General features: G+C 41.2%; 1 protein-coding gene across 1 annotated transcript in view; it reads right to left on the bottom strand.

The window, feature by feature from the left end:
- CIRSR (corepressor of RBPJ and splicing regulator) overlaps positions 1 to 22592 on the bottom strand; it is a 59611-nt gene extending 37019 nt beyond the window's left edge. Inside the window, 5 exon segments of the mRNA XM_073635227.1 lie at positions 5039 to 5041; positions 5316 to 5326; positions 8420 to 8493; positions 14092 to 14186; positions 22388 to 22592. Of these exon segments, the coding sequence (XP_073491328.1) occupies positions 5039 to 5041; positions 5316 to 5326; positions 8420 to 8493; positions 14092 to 14186; positions 22388 to 22459 (255 nt within the window). The 5' untranslated portion in view covers positions 22460 to 22592.
- Between the last annotated feature and the right edge of the window lie 222 nt (positions 22593 to 22814).

Raw genomic sequence — 22814 nt, 5'->3', positions numbered from 1 at the left:
AAATTGGTCTGGACAGGAGGGGGGTTTAAGTGCCCAGTAAGCAAGTGGTTAAAGTGATTGTCAATTTAAAAAAATAAAACGCAAAGGTTTACAAACATATCATACTTACCTCCACTGTGCAGCTCGTTTTGCACAGAGTGGCCCTGATCCTCTTCTTCTGGGGTTCCTCGGTGTCTCTCGTGGCTCCTCCTCGCATCACATAACCCCCTAGGAGAAGCGCTCTCCCGGGGGGGGGGGGGGTTACCATGCAGGTGCGCTTCTGAGTCCAGCATTTGCGTCCATAGACACGCCCCGCACCCTGACGCCCACGTCATTGGATTTGATTGACAGCAGTGGGAGCCAATGACTGCGCTGCTGTCAATCTATTCAATTAAGAGCCGAGAACCCCGGGCAGAGGAAGAGCGCGTCTCCGCCGTGGGAAATTCCAGGGCGCAGTTAAGTAAAACGGGGGGGGGGGGGGGGGGCCTGTTGGGGCGTTCACTGCCAGGTATTTTTTCACCTTAATGCATAAGGTGAAAAAACACGAGGGGTTACAACCCCTTTAACCACTTGCTGACCGGGCCATAGCCGAAAGACGGCTACAGTGTGGTCGGCTTATTCTGGGAAGGCGTCCATGAATGTCCTTCCAGAATCTGGCCCGCACCTGGGAATATGCGTGACCACTGGGTCCGGAGGACCTGGTGCATCACGGATCACAGTAAATAGCTGCTGACAGCGGCTGTTTACCACGTGATCATTCTGTCAAATGACGGAGCGATCACTTGTAAACAAACCGGCGTCATGTCCGGTTCATCTTTTCCCTCCTCGTACCGATCGGTACAGTGAGAGGGGAGGGGTCAGGTGCAGCAGCGCTGTGGGCTGGATGTGTACTGCCGACAGCGCTGATCTGTGCCCATTCCAGCACTCATCCATCCCATCCATACTCAGCCATGCTCAGCAATACTCATCCATCCATTCATGCTCAGCAATACTCATCCATCCATCCTCGGCAATACTCATCCATCCATCCTCGGCAATACTCATCCATCCATCCTCGGCAATACTCATCCATCCATCCATACTCAGCAATACTTATCCATCCATGCTCAGCAATACTCATCCATCCATGCTCAGCAATACTCATCCATCCATACTCAGCAATACTCATCCATCCATCCATGCTAAGCAATAATCACCCATCCATCCATACTCAGCAATACTCATCCATCCATACTCAGCAATACTCATCCATCCATCCATGCTAAGCAATAATCATCCATCCATCCTCAGCAATACTCATCCATCCATACATGCTAAGCAATAATCATCCATCCATCAATCCATGCTCAGCAATACTCATGCATCCATCCATGCTCAGCAATCCTCATCTATCCATCCATGCTCGGCAATACTCATCCATCCATGCTCGGCAATACTCATCCATCCATCCATGCTCGGCAATACGCATCCATCCATGCTCGGCAATACTCATCCATCCATGCTCGGCAATACACATCCATCCATGCTCGGCAATACGCATCCATCCATGCTCGGCAATACGCATCCATCCATGCTCGGCAATACTCATCCATCCATGCTCGGCAATACTCATCCATCCATCCATCCATGCTCGGCAATACGCATCCATCCATGCTCGGCAATACTCATCCATCCATGCTCGGCAATACTCATCCATCCATCCATGCTCGGCAATACTCATCCATCCATCCATGCTCGGCAATACTCATCCATCCATCCATGCTCGGCAATACTCATCCATCCATCCATGCTCGGCAATACTCATCCATCCATGCTCGGCAATACTCATCCATCCATGCTCGGCAATACTCACCCATCCATCCATACTCAGCAATACTCATCCATCCATCCATGCTCGGCAATACTCATCCATCTATGTTCAGCAATACTCATCCATCCAAGCTCAGCAATACTCATCCATCCATCCATCCATCCATGCTCAGCAATACTCATCCATGCTCAGCAATACTCATCCATCCATCCATACTCAGCCATACACGACCTAGCCATACTCAGGCCATACCCGACCCAGCCATACCCACTCAGCCATCCCATCCATACTCAGCCAAACCCAGCCATACCCAGACATCCACATTCATGGCTCAACCATGCTGAGTCATCCTCATCCACGGCTCATCTATGCCACTACAGTGCCTCAAAGTGTAATAGGTAGTCAAATTAGATTTGAAATTTATTCCCCCAGAACGCCTGATGGTGCTCCCTGCATGTTGGGCCTCTCTATATGGCCATACTGTGGAAAAGTCTCACACATGTGGTATCGCCATACTCAGGAGGAGTAGGAGAATCTATTTTGGGGTGTAATTTTTGGTATGTACATGCTATGTATTAGAAACATTGTGTAAATGGACAACATTGTGTAAAAAAAAAAAAAAAAAAATGCGTTTTCATTTTCTTTACACATTTTCCAAAAACTTGTAGAAAAAAATGACACGTTCAAAAGACTCAATATGCCTCATAGATTATACATTGGGGTGTTTTCTTTCCAAAATGGGGTCATTTTTGGGGCACTTTCATTGTCCTGGTTCTCCAGGGCCTTCAAAAGTGCAAGAGGTAGTCACGAAATTATATGTGTAATTTATGCTCCAAGAACGCCTGATGGCGCTCCCTGCATGTTGGGCCTCTGTATGTGGCCACACTGTAAAAGTCTCACACATGTGGTATTGCCATATTCAGGAGGAATAGTAGAATGTGTTTTGAGGTGTAATTTGTGGTATGCATATGCTGTGTGTAAGAAATAACCTGATAATATGACACTTTTGTGAAAAAAGAAAAAAAAAAATCTTGATTTTGCAAAGAATTGTGGGAAAAAAATTACAACTTCCAAAAACTCACCATGCCTTTTCTAAATACCTTTGAATGTCTACTTTCCAAAAAGGGGTCATTTGGGGGGTATTTGTACTGTCCTGGCTTGTTAGGGTCTTAAGAAATGAACTAGACAATCAGTACTTCAGGTGTGATCAATTTTCAGATATTGGCACCATAGCTTGTAAACTCTATAACTTTCAGAGACCAAATAATATACACCGATTTGTATTGTTTTCACCAAAGATATGTAGCAGTATAAAATTTGGCCAAAATGTATTATGAAAAATTACCAATTTGCAAAATCTTATAACAGAAACAAAGAAAAATTTATTTATTTTTTTTACAGAATTTTTGGTCTTTTCATTTATAGCGCAAAAAATAAAAAACCCAGCGGCGATTAAATACCACCAAAAGAAAGCTCTATTTGTGTGAAAAAAAAGGACAAAATTTCATATGGGTACAGTGTTGCATGACTGAGTAATTGTCATTCAAAGTGTGAGAGCACTGAAAGCTGAAAATTGGTCTGGTTAGGAAGGGGGTGCCCAGTGGTCAAGTGGTTAAGTAAATGGCTGCAGGAAGACATGAACTGCTTAGAACTGCTTATCACTGCAGATGAATCAAAGCAGCTTTTAAAGAAAAGCAAAGCATGCTGAGCACAGTTCAAACTGACCCTGTCGTGTCCATAAAAGATGTAAAAACTCACAACTTAAGATGTCTGCAAGTACCCAGATTAATTAGGTTTCCAGATGAGGTCCTTTGTGTCCGAAGACCCTAGAATCTAAGCCAAGACTGTACACAGGGCCAAGCTGAGATAAAACTCAAATGCTATCAGTGCTAAACTGCACCCCGGAAATTCAACTGTCAAACTCTCTATTAAGTCAACACCTTGTGTACTGTCGGTGTCTAGCAACTTCCTCAGGTGAAAAACAAAGAAAAAAATGGATCTCAAGACAACGGCAGGCACCACATGCTCCCAATATTACACCACCAATGTTAAGGTAGCCATATACTGAACAAAATTGGGCTGGTTCAGCAGGGACCAGGAGAATTTTGATAAGATTGCAGCCTCCCTTGCTTGACAGAAATCAAATATCGATTGACTTCTGTCAAACGGACACGTTGAAACATTTTTGGACAATCAGTGGCTGTAGCCAATCAGCTGCAGGGTCTCATGTCAAAATACAATGTCCCGGCAGGGAGATTCCTCCATCAACCTTATGGATCCACCTAAATAAAAAAAAAATAAATAAAAAGACTGTCTGTGGCCAGCCTAATATGTGGATTTTACAGGCTAGCTGAATCATAGAAGGTACAGAATTTACAAACACATGGAAAAGAAATAATGACACAAATAGCTAAATTTTCATTAGCACCAAAAGGGGAAAAAAGTAAATGGTATGCTATATGAAACAGATATGAGCCATCTTTTACACCAAGTAATAGCAGACCTTAAAAGCTCCGCACATTCTGTAATCCAACAGTGACACCAAGAGGTTATCATAAAGATCTGCAACCCAAATGAACCATCATTGACACCCGGTCCTCCACCATCAGTATGTTATACAGGAAAATACCTCACTATACGTTGGAGTGCTGCAAGAATGTGTTTTCCAAGTTAATGTTTAAATTGGAAAAAATAAATTAAAAAAAAAAATAAAATAAAACTGAATATTAAGATATGTTATAATGAAGTAACTGCTTTGGGTAAAAAGCACCATAAAGTGCCTGACCATGCCTTTCTTAGGACAAAAATCCCTTTGCCAGAGCCTATTGGACTTCTGAGATATGGAGAATACAGGTAAGCCTGTCCTCATAAGTGCCCATTATCAGGCCATGTGGGGTATACCTAGGATAATACAAAAACAGGATTTCAGGAAAAAAAAATGATTTCCACACTTAATAATAATAATAATTATTATTATTTTGGGTCTAGCGGGGTTGGAAGGTACCATGGGAAACCTCTTGATGCCAATCACTCCTCTGTTACTTTATACTAAATTTTTATTTCCCATTATAAGTTTACTTTAATTAGATCTATAAAACCAGAGTCACAAATAACCCAAATGTATTACTATAAAATAAATGCCAATTGTCTATCTATACCATAAAATGCAGAACAAAGACACACAGTAATAGAAAACAGTCTCATTTATCAAAGTGTTTTAAAGGCTCAAGATTTTTTTTACCCTCATACATTCTTCTCATTGTACATGTATACTACTGTTAGGATGTCAATGGTTTCTATTTTTTTTCTTTTTATATTTTAAAAAGGTAAAATTTCACGATCCAACATATTTCACTCATATATGTTTAGCGTTTGTGGACCATGTCTACTCCCTAACTCCTATACTTTATTTCCATGTTTATACCTGTAATATTCTCTTGGAAAATAATAAATAAATATATTGAAGCATAAAGAAGTTTTTAAAAAGGTACAGTGAGCACTATTGTATGTTATATGCTTTGCTTACCTCTTTTATTTCTTTATTGATGACCCACGGGGAGGAGGAAAGACACAAGATAAAAACAATTAAATTTAAAAAGACAAAAAAAAAAAAAAAAAAATGATGGCACACATTTCACCCTTATCAATATTCAGAATTGAAATAAAAAATACATTACCTAATGTAATATATGGCTTATTTTAATTCTTACTGTGTGATCACTTATTGCACATTAGCTCTTGCCCCCTTGATTGTTCAGAAATTCTTTATGGTAAGGCATATAGAGGAGAGTTTTCTGGCTATGAAATGTAACTGCAGGCATGTTTAAGGCTTCACACTATTGCAAACAGGATGCAGGGAAACCCGCATCCAAATCACAAGACAGGAGACTGGCTCTTTATGGAGCCGGTTTACACATCTCCGGAGTGAATTGCACAGGAGTCCTGTGCGTCTTCTGGTCCGTTTCAGGTCCGAACTCAGCCAAAAATTCGGACTGAAATTGGAGCTGCAACGGTGACGCACCGGACCCCTGCTGGGAGCCGCTCCATTCCTCAGTATAAACCCAGCCTTAAAATTTGGTTGACAGATTCACTTTTCAAAAGTGTTTGTAAACCAACACACATTTATGCCCAAACCGATGTAGGAAATATCCATACAAATACAAGCAGCAAGCACGGAATATTTAAAATTGCTCCTAAACATCTTTTTTTTTTCCTATGTTTTTAAAAAAAAACTATTATTTGAACATGGTTTTGCACAGTATGACCTTTATTATCTGAGGTCCACCTCCTTCGGCACGTGTGCCTTCCTAAAGGTGGTGGCTGGTGAACACAGTTGGATCACTGAGTGTGGATTATACGCTTGGGTTAATTTACTAAAACTGGCGAGTGCAAAATCTGGCGCAGCTCTGCATAGAAACCAATCAGCTTCCAGGATTTTTTTTTTTTTTAAGTTATAAGCTGATTGGCTTCTAACTTTGCACTCTTCAGTTTTAGTCATTCAACCCCACTGTGTTGTGAACATTTTTTGGGAACACTTTGGGGAAGGAGGCAGAGTCATCCTGAAGATAAATGCCTTTACAGCAAAGAAGCATTCATTATATAAAAATTGACTCTATAGCAACACAAATATTTGTAGATCACAATTAGGTAGTCCGCACAAATATATTTTAAATATTTTTAGGTTTTACATAGAGTGCTGTTTTATGTGGATATATATATATATATATATATTCGTTTTATTTACATGTTTTTGGTGTTAATTTTAATTTAACGTGATTATAAATGATCACCTTGTAAAACAACTCATTCAGTTTAAAGTGAATGTAAACCCAATGTCATCCTTTCTAAACTACTGCCATAGGGGTTATCTATAAGGATATACATGCCTCCTGCATGTATCTTTACCTGTCAAATGTCTCCCCTCTGTCTGTTATTAGACCCGAAAAACTGCAGATTCTGTGGGTGGGTCTGTTGTCTGGAGCTCGGTGGGTGGAGTCGTGATGTCAGTAGACTCTCCGCCCACCTCTACACTCCCCTTGTCAATATGCATTTTCTCCTGTGTATTTCTTACACTGAACTTCTGCTATGATCTCCAACATCCAGGGAAAAGACAGGAAAGTAACCACATGACTTCAGCATGCCAAATCATGCTGAGGTGTGGAACAGCCAATCCTTGCAGAGCTGCTGAAGAAAGGAGTGGGGGAGGGAATTAAAAAATACTGCATGTCTCTTAGGCTAGTGCACAAGATATGTAAATCTCCTGTCACTCACAGCAAGGGGGAGGATTTGACAAAGTTTTTCTCTGTTTGTCAATTTATATCTCACTGAACAATAAAAGAGGATTGCTCAGAGATGGATTAACTCTGTGTGGAAAGACTGGGATCAAATGATAGGAAATCTTATACTCTACAGCAGGGATATGCAATTAGCGGACCTCCAGCTGTTGCAAAACTACAAGTCCCATCATGCCTCTGCCTATGGGTGTCATGCTTGTCGCTGTCAGAGTCCTTCTATGCCTCATGGGACTTGTAGTTCTGCAACAGCTGGAGGTCCGCTAATTGCATATCCCTGCTCTACAGTATGATAAAAAAAATATATAATATAATATATATATATATATATATATTTGGGTTTACATCCACTTTAAATTATAAATGAAAGGCAAAACATCTGTGTATAGATATTAAAAAACATTATCAAACACCTTTTTCTCCCTTTTTTTTAAATTTTTTATAAGTGATCACATTCCCTCTGTTCTCAGCTGCATAAGAGCTGGGGGGAAGAGAAGCAATAGCACACTGAACTCTCCAGTAAATGGCTGTGCGGGGGGGGGGGGGGGGGTGTCAGGACAAGTCTGAGCATTGGAGGAGAGCAGGCCGAGTTCCCAGCATAGCTAGAGAACTGACCATAGTCTGCTCTCCTGCTTAGTTTTTAATAGAAAAGCAGAAGGACTGGCAGGAACACCAAGGATTTCACACAAAGGAAGCAATACAAAGAACAGGAAACATTCTCATACAAGTGCATGGTACAGCAGGCACATATTAGCGATATGAACTGTTTGGGTAACAAACACTTTAAGGCCTCTTGCACATGATACTCCTGTTTGAGCATCTAATTTTTCGGACGGGGGGGGGGGGGGGGGGGGGGGTATGCATTTTCAAGCAAATGCGTTTGTGCAATTTCCGCACAAATTCGTGCACATTTCCGCACATGCGCAGAAGTGTGTTCTCATTTTGTCATTATCAATGGACAGCCTGTGTGAATTTTCGCGCAAACGTGTGCAAATGCGTGCATGAGGTGTAATTTACTGACCAAAAATGCAGGTCTTTCTATTTATTTTTTTTCTGAAGAATACATAGCGCTTGTTTACGTGCCTGTGTGCATAGGCACATTACAATTATTGGGCTGTATTTTAGCTGTACTGAATTTTTTCAAGCTGCAGTATGCAAGAGGCCTGTTTACCAGATAACGTGATAATGTGGGAAGATAACAATTCATATTTACCCAACTAAAACAACATACTGCATACAAAATACAACTTGAAAATTCTATAGAATTTATTTAAAAAGAGTTTGTTAAAAAATGACTGATAATCATTTTAAACCAGAGAGACAATCATTAGTAATTTACCCTTTTCAGCTCCTGGTGGTGCTTCATACATGAAATTCAACCCACTCTTTACCTTTTCATCACCCAAAAGTAACCTGTTGAGATAGAAAATAAAAAAAAGTACATTTTAGAAGCAGTTTGGACCCCAAAGTGGATGTTATCAGAGGCCTGGCATTTCTAAAACTCAGGGATAAGTTTCTTCAGCAACGTGAAGATGTTTGTGCCTTTCAGGCCCACCGACCCAAAAATCAATGATGTCCAAATTTCAGTGACCCAAAATCACCCAACAGACTTCAGGTTTTAGGAAAAGGATTACTGCATTTTCTTCTGTGATTATCAATTAAATCAGCCCACCTTTTACACTTGTGTATAACAAGAAATAGCAGCTTACTGGCAGATGCCTATAAGAGTATCGATTGAATGTCAATGCCAGCACCAAAAAAATCCAATTCTTACTCTTACAATTCTTCTCAAATGAAAAGCAGAGTTTTTTGTTTCATACATTTGCAAATACAGGTGAAGCCACGTTGCCACATCAAGCCACCTCTGTAAAGTGTGGTCCTTAACTCCAAATTGTAATGCCGCGTACACACGGTCTGACTTTTCGTCTACAAAAGTCCGACGGACGCCGACGGACTAAAGCTGGCTGACAATCCGATCGTGTGTGGGCTTCCCCGGACTTTCAGCGGACTTTTCCAGCTGCAAATCTGACGGACTTTAGATTTGAAACATGCTTCAAATCTTTACGTCGTAACTCCGCCGGACCCAGAAATCCGCTCGTCTGTGTGCTAGTCCGACGGACAAAAACCCACGCTAGGGCAGCTATTGGCTACGGCTATCAACTTCCTTATTTTAGTCCGGTGTACGTCATCACGTACGAATCCGTCTGACTTTTGTGTGATCGTATGTAGGCAAGTCCGTTCGTAAGAAAGTCTGCCGCAAGTCCGCCAAAAGTCTGACAAAAGTCCGTCGGACAGGCCGTCGGACAGGCCGTCGGACAGGCCGTCGGACAGGCCGTCGGACTTTTGTAGCCAAAAAGTCCGACCGTGTTCCCAACTACAAGATTTATAGAATACATTAAGTGAGATCTGCTTACCTTAAGACGGCCCTTTCCTTAATATTGTGCTTCCAGTGTTGTTGTACCACTTAAGGACTGAGCCTCTTTTTGAGATGTGTTGTTTACAAGTTAAAAATGTTGTTTTTTTTTGCTAGAAAATTACTTAGAACATACATTTTTTTTTCTAACACCCTAGAGAATAAAATGGTGGTCGTTGCAATACTTTCTGTCACACTGTATTTGCGCAGCGGTCTTACAAGCGCACTTTTTTTTGGAAAAAAATAATTTTGTATTAAAAAATAAGACAACAGTAAAGTTAGCCCATTTTTTTTTATATTGTGAAAGATAACGTTACGCCAAGTAAATTGATACCCAACATGTCACGCTTCAAAATTGCACCCACTCGTGGAATGGCAAGGACCTTTTACCCTTAAATATCTCCATAGGTGACATTTAACAAATTCTACAGGTTGCATGTTTTGCGTTGCAGAGGAGGTCTAGGGCTAGAATTATTGCTCTCGCTCTACCGATTGTGGCGATACCTCACATGTGTTGTTTGAACACCGTTTTCATATGCGGGCCCTACTCACGTATGCGCTCGCTTCTGCAGTGAGCTCGGCGGGATGGGGTGCGTTTAAAAAAACATTTTCGTTTTCCCTATTTATTTTACCTTTTATTTTTTATTTTTACACTGTTTAAAAAAAAAAAAAAAAAAAACATTGTGTCACTTTTATTCCTATTACAAGGAATGTAAACATCCCTTGTAACAGAAAAAAGCATGACAGGACCTCTTAAATATGAGATCTGGAGTCAAAAAGACCTCCGATCTCATATTTACACTTAAATGCAATTAAAAAAAAAAAATTGTCTTTTAAAAAAATAATTAAAAAAAAAATGGCCCTTTAAGAGCTGCGGGTGGAAGTGACGTTTTGATGTCGCTTTTGCCCAGCTTTGCTATAGAGACGGGTGGGGGCCATCTTCCCCTCACTTGCCTTCATGCCCAGCCAGGGTGAAGATCCAATCTCCTCTGCCGATGCCGATGGATCTGGTAAGCGGCAGAGGGCACTGGAGCGTGGCGGGAGGGGGCCCCTCTCCCGCCGCCGATAAAAGTGATCTTGCGGCGAATCCGCAGCAGAGACCACTCTAGTCAGACACCGGACCGCCGGCCGAACAAGAGAATACTGGGGTTATGGCAGCTAGCTGCTTCCATAAAAACGATATCCCCTGTCAAAGTAAGGACGTATATTGGCGTGCGGCGGTCCAGAAGTGATTAATAGAGGAGAAAGATGCCTCCAGGTAGGCCTGCACTCACCCTATCCACTGTTATATAAAGTCATGTGAAGAATGAAAGCGTATTAAACCCAAAAGCAAACATTATATGGCAGCTTACCAATTTTAGATGTGATGGCTGCAATCATTTCCTTTTTAGGCTTGCTTCTAATTTCCTCTGTTGATCCAGCCAGTTAGTTTGTTATTTTAAAAGAACAAGCTTTCCATCAGAATGTATCAGTTACAGGGATAAGATAAACTATTTAACACTGACCGGGGTGCTTACAATGATCAGCTTTTATTTAAAAGCTTTATCCCTAAAAATGTTTTTGCTGTAACTGCTCATAAAGTGTTAGCTGTAGTTTGGCTTGAAATTGTTAGTGTATCTAAACCTGCTAGTAAATCTAACACTCCCTCCCATATACTGACAATGTTGCTGTCCAAAGGTGCCCCCTGTGCACCTTCATCCAGAGTCGGGGCACTTTAATACACGAGGTGTGTTACTGGCCAGATCACCAGGTAAAAACAAACAGAGGGAAAACGGATGAAACCACCACATGTAATGATTGGTAAGGTGCAATATATCACATTTTTGGTTTAATACTGCTTTAAGTATAATTCAAATTGTTGAATTTTTCAACAAGCACCGAATAGTTTTTCATTCAAACAGTGCCAACAGATAAAGGTGATCTTGAATAATAACACAATAATAATCTGTCTTTTAAATTGTTTATTCAACAACAATATCTATAGATGCAATGGTGTACTGGGGAAATATTAAGGGCATCTTGGCAAGGTCCATAAAGACATGGATGAGTGAGCTTGAGGTGGAGAGACTTGACTGGCCTGAACAGTGTCCTGACCTCAACCCGACAGAACACCTTTGGGATAAATTAGACCGGAGACTGTGAGCCAGGCCTTCTCGTCCACATCAGTACCTGACCTCACAAATGTGCTTCTGGAAGAATGGTCAAACATTCCCATAGACACACTAAACCTTGTGGACAGCCTTCCCAGAAGAGTTATAGCTGCAAATGGTGAGCCAACTCAATATTGAACCCTACGGACTAAGACTGGGATGCCATTAAAGTACATGTGTGTGTAAAGACAGGCCTCCCAAAACTTCTGACAATATAATGTATCACTATATTGTCCTGTAAGTTGCCAATTGCCATGTGAATAAATGATTTTTCTTAGTGCTACACTCAGATGTGCCCTCTGCTGTCCTTATCAAATACTGTAGAGAATCTTCCATCTCTTGAGAGGTGATGCACTACAGTGTTTTGGAGTCACTCCTCCGCCTCACCCGGACCCCACCAAGCCATCTCCCTGTATTGGTCACATACACTTCTGTGCCATATCTCTTCACATACAGTGCCTTGAAAAAGTATTCATATCCCTTGAAATTTTCCACATTTTGTCATGTTACAACCAAAAACGTAAATGCAATTAACACAAAGTGGCAAATAATTGTAAAGTGGAAGGAAAATGATTTTCACATTTTTTTACAATTAAACATCTGAAAAGTTTGGGGTGCATTTGTATTTAGCCCCCTTTACTCTGAAAGCCCCAACTAAAATCTAGTGGAACCAATTGTCTTCAGAAGTCACCTAATTAGTAAATAGAGTCCACCTGTGTGTCATTTAATCTCAGTATAAATACAGCTGTTCTGTGAAGCCTTCAGAGGTTTGTTAGATAACCTTAGTGAACAAACAGCATCATGAAGGCCAAGGAACACACCAGACAAGTCAGGAATAAAGTTGTGGAGAAGTTTAATGCAGGGTTAGGTTATAAAAACATATCCCAAGCTTTGAACATCACACAGAGCAGTACAATCCATCATCCGAAAATAGAAAGAGTATGGCACAACTGCAAACCTACCAAGATATGGCCATCCACCTAAACTGACAGGCCAGGCAAGGAGAATATTCATCAGAGAAGCAGCCAAGAGGCCCATGGTAACTCTGGAGGAGCTGCAGAGATCCACAGCTCAGGTGAGACCATCTGTCCACAGGACAACTATTAGTCGCGCACTCCACATATCTGGCATTAAAAGAAGAGTGGCAAGAAGAAAGCCATTGTTAAAAGAAAGCCATAAGAAGCCATAAGAAGTCCCGTTTGCAGTTTGAGAGAAACCATGTGGGGGACACAGCAAACATGTGGAAGGAGGTGCTCTGGTCAGATGACACTAAAATTTTACTTTTTGCTCTAAAAGCAAACTGCTGTGTGTGGCAGAAAACTAACACTGCGCATCACCCTGAACACACCATTCCCACCGTGAAACATGGTGGTGGCTGCATCATGTTGTGGGGATACTTTTCTTCAGCAGGGACAGGGAAGCTGATCAGAGTTGATGGGAAGATGGATGGAGCCAAATACAGGGCAATCTTAGAAGAAAAACTGTTAGAGTCTGTAAAAGACTTGAAACTGGGCGGAGGTTCACCCTCCAGCAAGATAACAGCCTTAAAACATACAGCCAGAGCTACAATATAATGGTTTAGATCAAAGCATATTCATGTGTTAGAATGGCCCAGTCAAAGTCCAGACCTAAATCCAATTGAGAATCTGTGGAAAGACTTGAAAATTGCTGTTCACAGATGCTCTCCATCCAATCTGACAGAGATTGAGCTATTTTGCAAAGAAGAATGGGCAAAAATGTCACTCTCTAGATGTGCAAAGCTGGTAGAGACATCCCCAAAAAGTCTTGCAGTTGTAATTGCAGTGAAAGGAGGTTCTACAAAGTATTGACTCAGGGGGGCTGAATACAAATGCACACCACACTTTTCACATATTTCACATTATTTGTAAAAAATGTTGAAAACCATTTATCATTTTCCTTCCACTTCACAATTATGTCCCACTTTGTGTTGGTCTATCACATAAAGTTCCAATAATATACATTTACGTTTTTGGTTGTAACATGACAAAATGTGGAAAATTTCAAGGGGTGTGAATACTTTTTCAAGGCACTGTATATGTATTCCTAACCACAAGTGGTGTCAAGCCCCTATTTGTACTATGTAGTGGAGCTGTGTAAATCTCAGGACTGGAAGGACAGAAGTACAAATTATTTGGCATGTAAAACAGCTTTCAAATATGTATTTCTTTGTATTTGTCTGTTTGCATGGAGTTTGGCTTTAAAAAAGGTAGAGTTCTCTTTATAGGATAAGCTGTGGATTCCTACAAATCATATATATTCCTTGTGGACATTCACTCATCCTGCTTTGCAATACATATAAATGTGAATACAGAGTCAGGTTTCCAGCATGTGAATTATTTTGCTTTTCCGAGTACAATACATGAAAACCATGACTTCTATTGGGCAAGGCTTTAGAAACGATCGGTGAATATAATCGTTGGAACATACCGATTGTTATAAGACTCTTGTTCTTTTAGGTACTGCTGCATTAGATCATCTTGCTTTTTCTGATCATAAGATATTTTCTGTTCTGCCATCCATACCTAGGACAAAAAAATTCATCAATAAATGGTAGGAAATGCACCAAGAATCAAAACCAGTCGGACAAATTAGTCTCAAATCACAAACCTTCATAAAAACAAAAAAACTAAATCTTTATTTTAGCCATGTGACTGTAATTTTCAAATACCACCAGATGATCCGGAACAAGAACAGTGACATTAAAATAAGAATCCCTTTGTAAATTGAGCCCATTGCTGTCCTGATTCTCTTTTTCTTGTTTTATCAAATATTTTTTTTATTTTTATAATCATACATACAAAACAGATAACATATCAAATAAGTTAATTAAATATGTGAAGTTATTAAATGATATAAAAAAAAAAAACAAAAAAACGAAAAAAAAAAAAAAAAAGGGGTAAATGAAAATAACAAAACAAAAACAAAAAACAAACATGCAGAGAGGGCAATCGTTAGGCAGCTTTTTCTTGAAAATACTAGGTTACTGGCTGTGATGCCGATACAATGACTTCACTATTTCTGGAACAAAAATCCTTGTTTGGACACTTGTCCTGGGCCAGTGACTAATGTCGCATACACACGGTCGGACTTTTCGGCTACAAAAGTCCGACAGCCCGTCCGACAGACTTTCGACGGACTTTTGGCGGACTTGCGGCAGACTTTCTAACGAACGGACTTGCCTACATACGATCACACAAAAGTCCGACGGATTCGTACGTGATGACGTACACCGGACTAAAATAAGGAAGTTGATAGCCAGTAGCCAATAGCTACCCTAGCGTGGGTTTTTGTCCGTCGGACTAGCATACAGACGAGCGGATTTCTGGGTCCGGCGGAGTTACGACGTAAAGATTTGAAGCATGTTTCAAATCTAAAGTCCGTCAGATTTGCGGCTGAAAAAGTCAGCTGAAAGTCCGGGGAAGCCCACACACGATCGGATTGTCCGCCAGCTTTGGTCCGTCGGCGTCCGTCAGACTTTTGTAGACGAAAATTTCGACCGTGTGTACGCGGCATTACAAATGATTGAGGTAATTCAGTCATCCGGCAGACAATCCAACCGTATGTGGGCTCCATCGGACCTGCAGCGGACTTTTCCTGTCGAAAATCTGACGGACCATAGATTTGGAACATGTTTCAAATCTTTCTGACGGACTCGAGTCCAGTCGAAAAATCCGCTCGTCTGTATGCTAGTCCGATGGACGAAAACCCACGCTAGGGTAGCTATTGGCTACTGGCTATCAACTTCCTTATTTTAGACCGGTCATACGTCATCACGTACGAATCCGTCGGACTTTGGTTGATCGTGTGTAGGCAAGTCCGTTCATTCAAAAGTCCGTCGGAAGTCCGCCGAAAGTCCGTCGGACCAGTCCGGTCCAAAAGTCTGCCCGTATGTACGCGGCATAAGTGTCATTTCTGTCTTGCTGCTTCTTTCCTCCGCTATCAGCATTAATCGCTTCTCACAAGTTTTCCTGACACCGAGCAAAAATGGTGACAGGGGAGGAACCTGCAGCTGATTGACAGCCTCAGCTCTGTACCTATGAGCTCTGTGGAGGGGGGGGGGTCTTTTCCCTCCAATCAGCTCTAAGAGCTCTCCTCACTGAGCTCTGCAGATTGTAACTTCAGCTCTGTGTTCCTTTTTTTTCTGACAGCTCAGAGAAGCTTTATAAATTCTGGACTTTGAACAGATGTAGAGAAGACTGCAGATAAACAGGAACAACTTATGTAGGAGGTTTTGTTTCATCTCTGTGTATCACCTTTGGCCAGTCACTTCACTGAGAAACCTAAACTGCAAGAAATATGGAGGTTGCCATTGTTGAGCACTCCATCTAAAAATGTCAGTTGCCTGGCCGTCATTAACCCCAGACAAGTATGAGTAGAGCTATTAACCTCCCTGGCGGTATGATTATTTCTGATTTTAGGTGCTGAAAGCGGTACAATTATTTTGCACAGAAATTTGGCATTTTATATTGTAGGCCTGTAATTCTTAGGAATAGTTCACTTAAATCTGTCCAAACAAGAGTCTAGTAGATATCCCGGGTATGATAAAGTTTGAAAAACGAAAAAAAAAATTATAATATAATAAATAACTATAAATAATTATAACAAATAATAATATAATAATAATAAAAATTATATAATAATGTAATCAAATCAAAAACACTGAAATTTGCTCAGTTGCAGAATTTTAGCTTTCGTTACTTTTAGTGTTTGATGACGGATCTCCCCACAAATCACTATCGCTCAATTCTGCAAGTGATTCTAATTTATTATCGCTTTTTTCTAGCTGCTCTAAAACCACTTTTGATGTAAAGAGACAGTTTTGGTTGCTATGGACAATCTCCAGTTTCCTGGCAGAAAGAACAGTTTTATACATATAAAACTGCATGCAGGACACTGGGCAGACCACTAGGGACAAAGGGGATGTGTCATTATTTGATACAGTACTGTAATCTGTAAGATTACAGTATGCTGTATCTATACTGTGTGTTTCACTTTTGAATTTACCGCCGAACTCCGTCCCCGTGCGTCGCAACGCTCGCAGGGAACGGAGCTCGGCACTGTGAATCGAGTGAGACACAGCGGCTCGCCGATCACAGCGGGGAGACATCGCAGGATCCAGGGGACAAGGTAAGTATGCTCTTCCTGGATCCTGCGATGCAAGCCCGAGTCTGGCTCGGGGATACCGCTTTTGGTATAAAAAATCCAACCCGAGCCAGACTCGGGAATACCGCCAGGGAGGTTAACAACTTACCTTGTTACAGGTTTGTTCTGGGTCAGTTATTCAGAAAGTATTTTAGGCTGGGTTCACATCTCCGACAGATGCGGCTCGTAGCAGGGGGTCCGGTAAGTCCCTATTCTCTGTATTAGGGACAAATCAGGGCTGAATTTTTGCCTGAATTCGGCCCTGAAACGGAGCCAAAGACGCACAGCGTCTTGTGAATGTCTCCATAGACGTGACATTCTCTTGTCATGCAAATAGGATGCAGGTAAATGCCACATCCGATTCACATAGGCATGGACCCAGCCTTAAAGTGGAACTTTAGTCAGATTATGAAGTCCTGCTACATCACGTCAGGCTGGCCCCCTTTGTAGGTATAGCTATGAAACACATGAAAGATAAGTGTCTATACTCTATACTGTTTAAAGTACTACACTGTATCACCCTGCACTGCACATGCTCAGTTGCACTCCATTTTTAGGCACTGCTAAGTTTGTAGAGGCCGATCTGCTGACAGCCTTAAACCCTCCTATTCTTTACAGCCAAGCAAGCTGCTTCTGTTTGATCTGCAACTGCCATGATGCTGCACATGTGATCAGTCATGGTACCAGCTAGTTGCTGGTTTGACAGTTTGGTTGAGGACACAAGCAAATGTGACAGTTGGCAATCCCAGCATTCCAGGAATGTAACCGTTTTTTTAAACCGTTAAATCGATGGGTTTAGTTCCGCTTTATGATTTACTGCTGTTCAGGGGCTCTGGGCTCCAGCAAAATGGCAGCCTCCAGCAAGAAGAAACAGGAGCAATGCTGGAGACAATTTACAGCACACACTAATTTTGGTAGCAGAATTATTAATGTGGACTGTATGATCCCTGCTATTGAACATTTTTTTTTTTTTATCAAGTTGTTATGGGTAAAGTTCTGCCTCCCCTTTTGCCAGACACAATTAAAATATAAAAAAAAAAAAAGATACAGTTACAGTTTTGTCCATCTGACATCTTTTAACCGCTTAAGGACCGCCCCACATAGATTTACTGTGGCAGGGCGGCCCTTTAGCGCAAAATCACGTACCTCTGCGTGATTCTTGTCTTCGGCTCTGGGCCGCGCGCCCCCGGAGCCCCTCTCCCACTGTGACTGGATAAAGCAGGAGCCAATCAGCGGGTCCGGTGGCCACTGGGAACCCCGCGATCGTTCGCAGAGAGGCAAAATGTCGGTCTGCCTATCTAAACAAGGCAGACCGCTGTTCTGCCAGAAGTAAAAATAGAGATCTCATGTTTTCAGAAACAAAGATCCCAGTTTTCCTTTAGTCAAAGCACGCCCCCTACAGTTCGAAAGCACACATAGGGAACACATTTAACTAGGGTTGTCCCGATACCACTTTTTTAAGACTGAGTACAAGTACCGATACCTTTTTTCAAGTACTTGCCGATACCGATACTTTTATTTTTAATGTCACGTGACAGTGTTTTTTTTTTTTTTTTTTTACAATATTTGTTTTTTGACAATGCTTTTTTTTGGGGGGGGGGAGGGGGTGGATGGTGTCTGTGTGTTTTTTTTTTTTATTTAAATTTTTATTATTTTTTACAATTTGTTTTTATATTATTTATTGCAATACTTTGTGTGTTTTTTTTTGTTTTTTTTAATCAGCCCTGTTGGGGGGCTTTGGTGAGATATCAGGGGTCTTAACAGACCCCTGATATTTCCCCCTTGAGAAAGAGACCGAGGATAGAGATTCCCCAGTCCCTTTCTCTGCAGCCTTAGCTGCACTGAAAATGAATGGAGAGAAGACAGCGGCTCCTCTCCATTCATAAACTGAGACATCACAATCACAGGAGGTTACAATGTTTCAGTTATGTGACTGGACAGAGTCAGCTGACTCTGTCCACACAGAAAGGGAAGGAGGAGGACATAGAGGGGGACAGCAGAACGGAGGGGGCATGGAGGATGCGGTGACAGTCAGCGATGATCGTGTGTGGGGGGAGTTACAAGCACCGATCACCGCTGTATAGATTTCACTAAAGCCGCTGGAGGAGAAGCTTGTAACTCCCCCACGTGCCGATCACCACTGACTGTCCAGGTATCAGGTGAAGTATCGGGAGCATTTGCCCGAGTACAAGTATCGGTGTTGGGACAACCCTACATTTAACCCTTTGGATGCCCCTGATGTTAACCCCTTCCCTGCCGGTGTCATTTATACTGTGATCAGTGGTGTCACTGGTCCCCAAAAAGAGTCACTTAGTGTCAAATTTGTCCATTGCAGTCCTGCAAAAAAAAATTTTAAAAAATTGCTGATCGCCGACATTACTTGTAAAAAATAAATAAGTCCCTAAATCTATCCCATTGTTTGTAGATGTTATCCCTTTTGCGCAAACTAATCAATATACGTCTATTGGGATTTGTTTTACCAAAAATATGTAGGAGAATACATATTGGCCAAAATTTATGAAGTTTGAATTTTTACATTTTTTATTGGAAATGTTTTAAAGCAAAAAAAAAAATTAGTTTTTTTCAAAATTGTCGCTTTTTTTGTTTATAGCACAAAAAATAAAAAGCGCAGAAGTGATCAAATACCACCAAAAGAAAGCTCTATTTGTGGGAAAAAAGTACATCAATGCTATTTGGGTACAGTGTCGCACGACCGCGCAATTGACCGTTAAAGTGCCGTATAGCAAAAAATGGCCTGGCCAGGAAGGGGGGGGTAAAACCTTCCGGAGCTGAAGTGGTTAAAGTGGAACTAACCCCTCCAATCATTTCAGCCAACGAAGCCGCCATCTTGTAACCTGTAGAAGTTTTTAAACGTCACCTATGGAGATTTTTAAGGGTCAACGTTTGTTGCTATTTCATAAGCGGGCGCAATTTTGAAGCATAACATGTTGGGTATCAATTTACTCGGCGTAACATTATCTTTCACAATATAAAAAGAAATTATAATATTTCTAATAACTTTTTTATTTTTTAAGTCAAAAAAGTGTATTTAAAAAAAAACAAAACAAAAAAAACGTTTGTAAGAGTGCTGTGCAAATACGGTGTGACAAAGTATTACAACGACCGCCATTTTATTCTCAAGGTTGTTTGAAAAAAAAAAAATATATAATATAAATATATATATATATATTATGTTTGGGGGTTCTAAGTAATTTTCTAGCAAAAAAAAAAAAAGATTTTAACTTGTAAACAAGTGTTAAAAAAGGTCCTTAAGTGGTTAAACAATGGGTTTACTTCCACTTTAATAAAAAGGGACCAGAATTTTTTTTTTTTAATTAAAACAATGTGCCAAATAAATGATTCAGTTATGCCAGTTAGCCCGAGAGTTATTGAGGAATTAAAGCGGAACTAAACCCATCAATTTAACAATTTCAATGCACAGTTTAATTCCCGGCATCCTGAGAATGCCAACTGTCACATTTGCTTGTGTCCTTAACCAAACTGTCAAACAATCAAATGACTGGTGTCATCACTGATCAAATGTGCAGCGCCATGGCAGTTGCAGATCAAACAGAAGCTAAGCTGGCAGCTTCTTTGGCTGAAAAGGATAGGAGGGTTTAGTTCCACTTTAACTGGCACAGCTACATTTAGCCTGGTTATACAGTCATCAGTGATGAGTTTGGGTGTGTTTGGATTAGGATCTGAATCCATCAAGAAACTGTCACCTGTACAGGCCAATCATCTGTGACCGGGGCATTCCCTGCAGCCACATTTTTTTTTTAGTCTTGGATAGAGTAGAGAGGGATTAGAATCCCTGTTAGGTTTTTATTGCTGCCTGTGCTCCGGTTAGAGAGATTCACCCTCTCTATTTCTCCTGCTTACCATTATCATTGGAAGTGAAAGTAAAAGAAAATACAAAATTTTGGGTTGTCCCTGAAAAAGTAATTGAGAGGAAATCTTCTACTGGGGACTTTGATGGTCCCCAAAGAATTCCCTTAATTTGCAGGGATTACCTCTCACTTCCTGTTTGGCTATGGGACCGGAAGTGAAGAAAAATCTCCACAATGGGACACAGATGGTGAATAAAAATCTCTCATGCATCATAACCCTCCCACGCTCTATCGAAAAGGGAAAAAAAAAAAAATGATGCATTTGTCACCAGACCAGGAATAGAGGGTAAATCTTTCAATGGGGACACCTGTTCTGGTGACAACTAAGAGGAAATTGCCCTCACTTTGGAGAGATTTCTGCTTACTTCCTGTTGTGTCCCCAGGACATGAAGCGAAGGAGGATTTCCCCAATGGGACACAGATAAATAAACTGGCAGCACTTGCTTCCTCGGCACTTAAACCCCCTTCCTGCCCAGACCAATTTTTAGCTTTCAGCTCTGTCTCTCTTTGAATGACAATTGCGCGGTCATGCTACAGTTTACCCAAATGAAATTTTTATCATTTTTTTTTCACACAGATAGAGCTTTCCTTTGGTGGTATTTAATTTCTGCTGTTTTTTTTTAATTTTTTGCTAAATAAAACAAAAAGGGACCGAAATTTAAAAAAAAAAAAAAAAACTGTTCCAGTTTGTTATAAAATTTTGAAAACAGGTAGTTTTTCTCCTTCACTGATGTGCACTTATGAGGCTGCACTGATAAGGCGGCACTAATAGGTGGCACTGGTAGGTGACCCTGATAGGCAGCACTGATCTGTGGCACTGATTATTAGCACTGGTGGGTACTGATAGGTGGCACTGGCAAGTGACACTGGTGGGCACAGCCACGGCTTTCTTAGTGAGGGACCGATGTCCCTCTGACAGAGGCCGGTGATCGTCTTTTTTTCCCCCCTCACACTGACAGCGTGAGGAAAAAAAAAAAAAGAAAAAAAAAAAAAAAAAAAAAAGGATTACCGAGCTCTGTTTACATCACGTAATTAGCCGTCATTGGCTGACAGCTGATCACATGGTAAGGGGGCGGGATCGACCCCTTACTCGGATCTGTGATCAGCCGAGTCTCACGCACACTGCGCTTGCTCAGGAGGACTTCCATGGACGCCCTACTGGCAATTAAGAACTGCACTGCCGCCGTCTTTCGGCTATAGCGTGGGCGGCAAGTAGTTAAAGTATAACTAAATGCAACTTTTTTTTTTTTTTTTTTTTAGTTTTGGGTAGAGCAGAGAGGGATTAAAACACCTGTCATGTTTTTATTGCTGTCTGTGCCCCTGGTAGGGAGATTCGCCCTCTCTATTTGTCCTGTTTATCGTTTTCACCAAGAGTGAACGAAAATCCTGAAATTTGGGTTGTCACCAGAACAGGAATAGTGGGGTTATCTTCTATGGGGACACTAGTTCTGGTGACAAGGGATTCTCTCATTTTAGAGGGATTTCTCTCACTTCCTGTTTGGTTATGGGACAGAAAGTGAAGGGAAATCTCCCCAATGAGACACAGATTGAAAAAATAAACCTTACAGAGGTTACAACCCTCCCTTACTCAATCCAAAAATAAAAAATAAATATTTGCCATAGTTCTACTATAAAAGGCTTGATACAGACGTCAGTGGTAATAGAATAATAAGAGGAATACATTTTCTCACCTTCTTGATGTTGGATTTGGATGCAGGGTGGAAATCCTTCTTACACATGAAGTTGGCAAATGACTTGCCCATGGCTGCGGCTCTCCAGGGACGATCTCCCTACCAAACCTCCAGATCTGTCACTGCCAACACCAGGCAGCTACCCCAACCACAGCCCAGGGCCCGCCCACTTCCTGCTGTATCCTTCCGGATGAGCGTCATAGAAAGGGGCTTTGAGAGGAAAACGTCCTCAAAACAATGATACACTTATTTTCCAAAAAGATTCATGTAATGGGAAATTTGTCAAAAGTTTATTATTTCCGTTTCTGAGGTTATTTTGTATATGATAAAACTCACTACATCACAGAACTGTGTACTACGGAAAAATGACCGCCATAGCACATGATAGTACTAAAGCGGAGACAAGTTTTACAACCACTCTCGCCAC

Source organism: Aquarana catesbeiana, linkage group LG06 (genome assembly GCF_042186555.1).
Source record: "Aquarana catesbeiana isolate 2022-GZ linkage group LG06, ASM4218655v1, whole genome shotgun sequence".
NCBI classification, from domain to species: domain Eukaryota; kingdom Metazoa; phylum Chordata; class Amphibia; order Anura; family Ranidae; genus Aquarana; species Aquarana catesbeiana.
The sequence above is the reverse complement of the archived record's forward strand: the minus strand, read 5'-3'. Positions and strand labels throughout refer to the sequence as shown.